Source organism: Sphaeroforma arctica (genome assembly GCF_001186125.1).
Source record: "Sphaeroforma arctica JP610 unplaced genomic scaffold supercont1.100, whole genome shotgun sequence".
Taxonomy (NCBI): Eukaryota; class Ichthyosporea; order Ichthyophonida; genus Sphaeroforma; species Sphaeroforma arctica.
In genome coordinates this window covers 46922-56378 of record NW_014040458.1, presented here as the reverse complement: position 1 = coordinate 56378, position 9457 = coordinate 46922, and the positions used below count along the sequence as shown (strand labels likewise).

General features: G+C 45.0%; 2 protein-coding genes across 2 annotated transcripts; both read right to left on the bottom strand.

Annotated features, from left to right (window-relative positions):
* Window positions 1–281: 281 nt before the first annotated feature.
* On the bottom strand, window positions 282–1348 carry SARC_02270 (glyceraldehyde 3-phosphate dehydrogenase). Its single transcript, XM_014303975.1, has one exon. The coding sequence runs from the start codon at window positions 1322–1324 to the stop codon at window positions 323–325; it is 1002 nt and encodes a 333-aa protein (XP_014159450.1). The 5' UTR covers window positions 1325–1348; the 3' UTR covers window positions 282–322.
* Window positions 1349–2099: 751 nt separating this feature from the next.
* SARC_02269 (glycine dehydrogenase [decarboxylating], mitochondrial) lies at window positions 2100–8718 on the bottom strand. The gene is made up of 9 exons (XM_014303974.1): window positions 8347–8718; window positions 7272–7595; window positions 6861–7118; window positions 5801–6196; window positions 4828–5481; window positions 4292–4582; window positions 3571–3913; window positions 2859–3327; window positions 2100–2574 (listed from the first exon to the last, which is right to left on the bottom strand). Exons 1-9 carry the CDS (start codon window positions 8503–8505, stop codon window positions 2409–2411), a joined length of 3060 nt encoding a protein of 1019 aa, XP_014159449.1. The 5' UTR covers window positions 8506–8718; the 3' UTR covers window positions 2100–2408.
* Window positions 8719–9457: the final 739 nt, after the last annotated feature.

The following is a 9457-nucleotide window of genomic DNA, read 5'->3' as shown; positions in this document are numbered from 1 at the left end:
GACGTTAAGACCGTACCTTTGTAGTTTGAACCAACATACACTGAAGCAGCGCTACGCCATATGTAGAAGAAAAAAATACAAACAAGCTGACGTCAACAAATACTGAAGGCAGTTGTTATGAACAACCAAATTATCACGGTACTTCTGTGATGACTCCCCATTCTCAGATGGTGAGCTTCCTTCCTATCCGCAGTTCGCAGTACTCGATAGTATTACCAATCGCATGCAACAACTGCAAGTAGAGTGCAGACTTCGATTTGAAATCATATTTTAATTTGAGGGCATTGTGAAGTATTTATTTGTTAGCATATATTGGCTACTATTACTGTTGCTTATTCATGTGGACCAGAAGATCGACAACACGATGAGAGTATCCCCACTCGTTATCATACCATGAGATTAGCTTGACGAAATTGTCTGTAAGTGCTATACAGGCATCAGCATCGAAAATGGACGAACGCTCATCTCCACGGAAATCTATGGATACCACAGCGTCCTCAGTGTATCCGAGGATACCCTTGAGCTCTCCATCGGCCGCAGCCTTGACAGTCTTCGTGATATCATCAAGCGATGCCCCATTCTTAAGGTTGACTGTAAGGTCGACAACAGACACGTCAGCGGTAGGGACACGCATCGACATACCGGTAAGCTTTCCATTCAAGTCCGGGATAACCTTACAGACGGCCTTGGCGGCACCGGTGGATGAGGGAATGATGTTTTGGGCGGCACCACGGCCACCACGCCAGTCTTTCATGGATGGACCATCAACAGTCTTTTGGGTGGCGGTGTACGAGTGTACGGTGGTCATTAGACCGTCAACAATTACGTAGTTGTCATGGATAACCTTGGCAAGGGGTGCCAGGCAGTTAGTGGTACATGAGGCGTTAGATACGATGTCCATATCGCTCTTGTACTCATTGTGGTTCACTCCCATAACAAACATGGGTGCATCTCCAGAGGGAGCAGAGATGATAACCTTCTTGGCTTCTCCCTTCATGTGTTTGTTGGCGCCCTCCAGTGAGGTGAACACACAAGTAGACTCTACGACGTACTCAGCGCCACATGAGGCCCAGTCGATCTCAGCAGGGTTGCATTTGTCGAACACGGTGATAACGCTTCCATCAACGACGAAATTACCATCCTTGATCTCAACGGTTCCAGGAAAGGTACCATGAGTGGAGCCGTATATGAACTTGTATCGCATGTAGTCCAGAGGGATGAAAGGATCGTTAACTCCGACAACCTCGACCTCGCTGTGCTTGAGTGCGGCGCGAAGTACAAGACGACCAATTCGTACAAATCCGTTGATTCCGATCTTCACCATTGTGTTGTTGTGTAGATGTTGTCAATTGTCTATTTGTATTTTTACTATTTTCATTTGGGACTCCCGCTCTTTATATAGTGCGCATTTTGTGTGTTATAGCATTCATTCTATAAGCAACACAACAATAACATTCTGGATAACCATAGAATATGTTTACTCTTTCCAGAGGAATATATAACGTGTTTGGTTGCCGAGACGTGTCTTTGGTTATCAAGTCGAAGAGTTACCATATCTAGGTAAATTATAAATAATAATATATCCGTTGCTCAATGAAAAATCAAAAATGAAGCCAACTATGTACCTGCAACGAGAAAATATGAAACCGTTAAATTCCGAACAAACCTTTATAGAAACAAATCAAAAATTTACTCACAATTAGCGGATCCTCTACTCTTGTAATTGTTTTGTTTTTGTTTTTTTTTGAAATACAATACGATATAGTTAATATCTCACCTGTATTTTTTTACAAATATATACACCGACGAACATTCGAACAATCAATCTGTTCTCCTGATCGCCACACGACACACGTGGAACGTCCCACAGAATAACCCTTTCCAGAGGAATGTTCTGAACAATAACACAATAAATAATAAATAACAAACAAATTACTGAAAGAAATTGCCACCGGAGGCCTGGAGCAACCCAGCACAAACATCCTCCGATTAGACATTTCATACAGAGGGACATAGAATCCCATTCTCGACTATCCTCATATCATCTATCAACGCTAATATGTAATAACCAACTTAATTGTGACATTGTATACGAATATGTACTTGGTTGGAAAACATCCCAATTTATTAATTTATAATAATTATATTCTCTGTTCGCGAGAGGTTCCTTGAATTCACAGATGCAATTACCTTCACTCAGAGTGTGTTAAAGTGTTTAAGTCACAGTTACTATGTCGCTCCGATCTCTATGTCTGATCGCTTCCTCTTTTATCCTCTATGGCCCAGGAACCACACTTCGGATCTCTACCCTTACTGATATATGAATACATGTTGACATTCTTAAACCCACCCCACCAGCCAATACGTGCGGTGTCTATTACTACTCTTATACTATTTCCCTTTTAGACTTATAGCGTACAACGCAAATTACGGTCACCAAACACATCGTCTACACGGCCAACTGTAGGCCAGAACTTCGACGTACTCGAATCGGTTACAGGCCATGCAGCCTTGCTGCGGGTGTAGTTGTGCTCCCATTTATCGCTCGAGACTTCCTCGGCGGTATGTGGCGCGCTAAGATGGAAGGAACGGAGCAGAAGGATAAGTTAGTTGGCTGTCATGGATTACTAGTTGTATACGCGGAATGAAGAACAGAAGGCTCAGATAGCACACAACGATAACCAGACTGTGTACGCCTGAACAGTGAAATACGTTGATAACTAATCATATACATATCCCTAAACGTATACATCTTTCCCTAATCGTATACAAACACATATACAGATATACGTTGCTTAATTTTCTCAATCATATCCAAAATAAATGTCGAATGCTGGGCATATGTACATGTCACATACTTCTTCAACACATTGTCCGTGTGGTCGGCGGCGCCTTCTTCTATCTCCTTGATCTCCGCTCGGATAGAAATCAGAGCGTCCGCAAAGCGGTCCAATTCCTCTTTGGACTCGCTTTCCGTAGGCTCGATCATGAGTGTGTTGTTCACAGGCCACGACATAGTTGGTGAGTGGAACCCGTAATCAATCAAGCGCTTGGCAATGTCGATACTCTCAATACCTGCACTCTGCTGGAACTTTCGCACGTCGAGGATGAACTCGTGTGCACACGTTCCGTTGGTGCCAGTGTAGAGAATTTCGTAGTGTCCTCGCAGGCGTGAGGCTAGGTAGTTGGCACTGAGTATCGCCAGGTGTGTGGATTTGACTATCTCGGGACCCATCATGCGGATGTATGCCCAGGAAATGGGCAGGATGGCGGCCGATCCAAAAGGTGCCCCACTGATCATGCCAAACGCCTGGTCGCTGTTACCATCTGTATAGGATTGAGCCGAAAATGGGAGATTGGTAAAAGGAATATGCATCGACTGAGAAGAGTATAAGGATACTAGTGGGAAAAGACTGTGAAGAAAATCTGTGTAGATTGTGACAAAGGCAAAGATGTAAAGTGCCAGAAGGTGCCCTGACTTGAGGTAAGACAACCAATGAAATGGGCCTATAACATCCACAAGACTGACAACACAAAAACACAAAGACTCGCTCAGTGTACAACACTCACCGTTCTCAGCTGGCCCGATACCACCTCCCGGGATCTTGACCACATTATGTGTGGGCAAAAAGGGCGCCAGATGGCTCTTCACGCCAATGGGTCCCATTCCAGGTCCACCACCACCGTGTGGGATACAGAAGGTCTTGTGCAGGTTGAAGTGCGATACATCCGAGCCATAGTCTCCTGGGCGACACAGACCCACTTGCGCGTTCATGTTAGCACCGTCCAGGTATACCTGCCCCCCGTGCTGATGCACCAGGTCACACATGTCTCGGATACCCTCCTCAAACACACCGTACGTGCTTGGGTACGTGATCATAATCGCCGCTAGGTTGTCTGAGTGTTTGTTGACCTGTGAGGCCGAGGATTGAGATGTGGGATCATAATGAGATCACCGAATACTGTGGATGATACAGGGCAAAATTCACGTTTTTCTTCTGAAAATTGGTTCATATGGGAAAGCCCCCCCACCACTCTAAGCATGCAACAGAACAATCAATCGCACAAAAAGTTAAATGGGACCACGTACAATCACGTACAATCACAGGCGGTTAATTCCTTTACATTGAACACATAATGGTATGAGCCCCACCAAGCCCTCGTGCACTTCCAAAGCATGCTTACTTTCATACCACAACAACAAACGACAAATAAACCTTGTGTATACATTCGAAGCGTGCCGCTTCACCATGACAAACACTATACACCAACACATATAGTATAGACACACCTTCGTGTGCAAATCCGCCATGTCGATGTTCCCCTTCGCGTCGTTACGCACAGCGACCACCTTCATGCCACACATCTGTGCAGATGCCGGGTTTGTGCCGTGTGCTGAGGATGGGATGAGACAGATGTTCCTCTCCTGCTGGCCTTTGCTATCCAGATATGCTCTGATAGCCATAAGCCCTGCATACTCGCCCTGGGCCCCACTGTTGGGTTGCAGAGAGACGCTGTCATAGCCCGAGATCTCGCACAGGTCGGCGCAGAGCTCCTCAAACATTTCGTAGTAGCCCTTGGCCTGTGTTAGTTGTGTTGTGATAGAATGACTTAGTTGGACGTTGGAACCGAAGAAAGACAGGAACAGCACATGGAACAATGGAACCAGAGGACTATGGAACTTGCCCCTATGGGTCTTAATCAAATTCGAATGATACCAAAAAGCTCCCAATTAAAAACCCAGTTGAACCCACTTCTAAATCGTAAATCTCGAAAATTAAAACCTTCCTGTGGATAAATTAAAAAAGATTGCATGCGAGCCCATACCTGATCTAAAGGCGCAAACGGGTGGATGTTCGTGTAGTCGGGGTTGCTCAGAGCCTTCAATGTAGTAACGCCGTTAAGCTTCATAGTACAGCTGCCCAGGGCGATCATAGAGTGACATAGCGACAGATCCTTGTTCTCCAGGGTCTTCGCGTATCTAGTCAACGCCGCTTCGGAGTGGTGCGTGTTGAATACGGGGTGGGTCAGATACTCACTCGTTCGCACAAGCTCATGGGGGTAGGCATAGCCCACCAACTCGCCTACGGGATGGCTATTGTCTGTGTAATCGGATAGTGTGACTACCCGGCTATCCGCACCGCCGTTGCTGAACACCCACAGCAAATCGTTGAGGTCCTTCTCCGTGGTAGTCTCGTCAATAGATACACACACAGCAGCCGTAGTACTCTCGGCCGCCGTCAATACGCGCAGGTTGATCTCTTTAGCACCGGCCCGGTTCTCTAGCTCAGACGTGCTGAGGTTAGACGAAAGCTCGACACAGACGGTGTCAAAGAACTGGTCGTACTTCACCTTGTGGCCCTGGCTTTCCACGCCGGACGCAAACACCGATGCGAGTGTGTGCACGCGCGTGGCGATCCTGTTAAGTCCCGTAGGGCCGTGATAGAGTGCGTAGAAGGCCGACATGTTGGCTAGTAGAGCCTGCAATAATTGTGAGATTTTGTGGTTTGAGTACTTGGTGCTAGGTGTTTAAGGACATCGTGAGGGTGCGCTTATCAGCATTCTGGTATGAAAAGCCGCTCTCAATAACTAAACAATAATGTACACATATCCCAATTCACGCACGGATGCTGTAGTACTAATGTCAGTGGTATCGTGACCAGCAGATAAGAACGATACATATGATCCCAAACACACCAATCAATGATAATTGAAGAAACTCCCGTATATATCCAAGCTGTATAAAACGAAACACGTGTATCATCAGTACTCTATCTAAGCCACCAAATCAATCACATACCTGTGCGGTGCAGATGTTCGATGTGGCCTTCTCGCGGCGGATATGCTGCTCACGTACTTGCAGGGCCAAGCGATACGCTGGGTTTCCATGTCTATCCTTAGACATTCCTACAATTCGCCCCGGCATCTTTCGCACCAGCTTATCAGTGGTGGCCATGAACGCAGCATGGGGACCGCCATATCCCAATGGAACACCGAAACGTTGTGTATTACCTACCACTATATCAGCGCCTAGTTCTCCCGGGGGCTTGAGCTGAGTTAGTGCGAGCAGGTCGGTCGCCATGACAACCTGAGCGCCGGCGGCGTGCGCGTTCTCGGCGATCTGTGAGGGATCGGCCACGGCACCAACTGTGTTGGGATACTGAATCAGCACACCGCAAACATCTTCATCCATTTCCTGTGCACAGTACATATCATAGAATGTGGGTTAGAACGCTTTTGTGCATACAGTTCCTGCAAATATGATTCATCAATGTGTATGAATATTGAAGAGTATAAATATTAATATGTACATGGAAAAGCACTCCAGCGACAGTCCAGTTATTTTCCATACTCAGTACATGATAAATATAATTGACATTATATATATATATATACATATATTAATATATATATATATATTCCCTTGAACATTAAATCATACTTCTAAGATACACCTAATAACAACAGCAGCTGTACATTCTGTGTGTCCAGTATCCTTTTCGTTAACAACGAATTCCGATACTTCTATGCAAACACACTTAACACCAACACCGAACGACTAAAAGCGGGAGTGCACTTGCAAAAGAAATCTATCCCTAAAATCGCATTTGAAAGCATGCTAAATCGACCCCCTGACAGTGTCTTGTGTGTTATTCTATAATGACATTGTCGGATATCTGTGTATAGCCAGGGCACCAACAAAGAACTGTGTACGCACTCAGAACAACGTACAGGGTCATCTGCCCAAGTAACATACTCGCACAAGCTCGGTAGCTTCTACTCAGTCTACTTGGCGATCTTATATAATATGGACCAACCAATATCGTAAAAGTGATGTATGTCTTCTTTTGTGACCATACCTGAGGCTTCCTGAAGTCGGCTACACGGACTGTGATACCCATGCCACCCGCCCGTGTACGCATCAGCTCGATATTCTGGGGATGTGCCTTATCATCCACCAAGAATACGTGTTTTCTCTTGGATTTTCTGGTTGCAAAGCACATGGCCATGGCCTCGGCACAGGCGGTTGCTTCATCTAATAAAGATGCATTGGATACTGCCATACCGGTCATGTCAGTGACCATGGTCTGATAGTTCATGAGTGACTCCAATCGTCCCTGGTAGGTGGAAAGGGCAAAGAAAACATCAATATATACTTTGAACTTTGGCTGACAATATGAACTCGAAAAAATGTGACTACAGCATATCCACCATCGTGACTACCCACACACCCCACACACCACTCACGACTGATTCAATCTATCGCATACCTGTGCAATCTCTGGCTGATACGGTGTGTACTGGGTGTACCACCCGGGGTTCTCCAGGATCACACGCTGGATAACAGGGGGCACAATGGTATTATAGTACCCCGTGCCGATATAGCTGCGCTGAACTTTGTTCTTCTTGCCGAGCTCTGCTAAGCGCTCCAAGCACTCGGTCTCGGTAAACCCCTCCTTCATGTTGAGTGGCTTATTGAAAAGGATCTCATTCGGGATGGTTTTCTGGACTAGCTCGTTGATGGACGAGAGACCTGTCACCCTAAGCATAGCCTCGACATCAGTCTCGCGTGGTCCTACGTGACGGCCGGAGAACTGTGATGCGATTGATATGAATACAGCATACGGGATAAGCAAACCCTGATACAATGATGTCAAACTTGCGCTGTGAATGTCACGATAGTAGCTGAAACACGGCTTAAAATATATATGCTAATATCAACGGCATGACCAATGGGTAACAAAAGCCACATTGCAATACTGCGCTATGTTATCGATGATATCTTTACAGAGTGTCAGCTCTATTTGTGACATGTGCAAGAGCACAAAGGCGAAAGCGAAATTTCGTCCCTATTGGATAGATCCTATCAGCCGAGCGTACTACAATAAAGAACACCGTGACCTGCTATGCGAAGATATAGCGGTTGATTAGTAAGATTCGTATAAGCTTTGGTGGATGGTTCTACTTTTCCCTGTATCAGTCTCTGTGCTAAACAATCGTTCAGTTTGCAAACATTTTTTGTGAAAATGTAAGCCTCGCTGCTACAGCCCACGCTGAATCATATAAATCCGACTCAAAACGACCTAAACTTGCACCAATACCCATTCAGGAACAACACTATAAGTTGCAAATAGAGTTGGATAGATGATAAATGTGTGTATACTGTGCTACAGTAATATGCAGAGACTGATCGCGCCACTGGCGTGTCGTCTACTTTCTAGACGAAGCACAACAAAGCTTATAAAGAAAGCAGATCATGACTTTCTGGTAAAGGAACATAGCATGACATGGCAAAGCAACCTAACATAACATGGCAGAGGAATATATCTCAGTCGACTTGTATACCTTCTCGAAGTTCATCAAAGTTGCTTTGGAAAGCGTCTCCTGGTTGGTAACATTTGCACTCTCCTCAGTAAGTGCGCTCCGCAACCGAAATTGTGACTTGAGCAAGTTGCGACCTGATACAGTCAGCACCCGATTAGCTTTCTGCATGGCGGCAAGCATTTTGAATGTTCAAGGTTACCAATGAGAAGTAAAATCCGGTGAATGCAATTCTCTGTTAAAGTTGTGTCTAACTTTGAGCAATTAAATTTCAAGCGAGAGGCAAACAGCGAGAGTGAATCACTGAGTGTTTCTCAAGGATCCGTAAAGCACGATCCGAACACAGTGTACAACACTATTGCACAATTCTTTAGCTCTGTATCGGCAATATTAAATACTATTCCGAAGTGGAACAGACTATATACCGATATCACAATACATGTGAATGTAGCATCACTTCTGTGCAAGTTTCCTATTTCGCACTCACGCGGGATGCGGCCTGCGGGCTCGTTTCCTACCCTCTGGGCTCTGACAGCCTGACTGCATCGATAGCACTTTATCATACATTTTTTTGGTGGGGGTTTTTTTTGGGAAAAATGGAGAATTGACCAATCCTTATGACCGATTCCACCAAAAAGATCTCGAAAGTATGACATTGACGAACAATCGCAATAATATTGTGCAACTCGATGCTTTTCGATTCGCACAGCAATTTACGATTAGCGACAGGAAACAGGAAAAAGTGATGACAGTAATCGGAGTCATTCTCTTTAGAAGCACTGATTGTGCATATTAGCCAATCCTCTTTAGTATATATTAAGACTGGCCCATTTCCCTAGTTACGTTTAAGGACGATCTTTTTTCCGCGCATAATGGCATCATCAGAATTCTATTGAATAAAAAAGCCCCGGCTTAGTTTACAAAATTTGAGCCAGCTAGGCCAATAGTAAGATTTTTTTTAAATGTCCGAGTTGGGAATTGCGACCTCGAGTAATATTTACCAGTTTTTGGGAAGGGCTCACACCCCGTGCCCTTCCTATATTAGTGCTGGTTTGATCAGATATTCTCGAGATACAATAAACGACGTAAAAATATATTTTTTATTAAACTGTTTTTAGAAACAAATTTGTTTCGA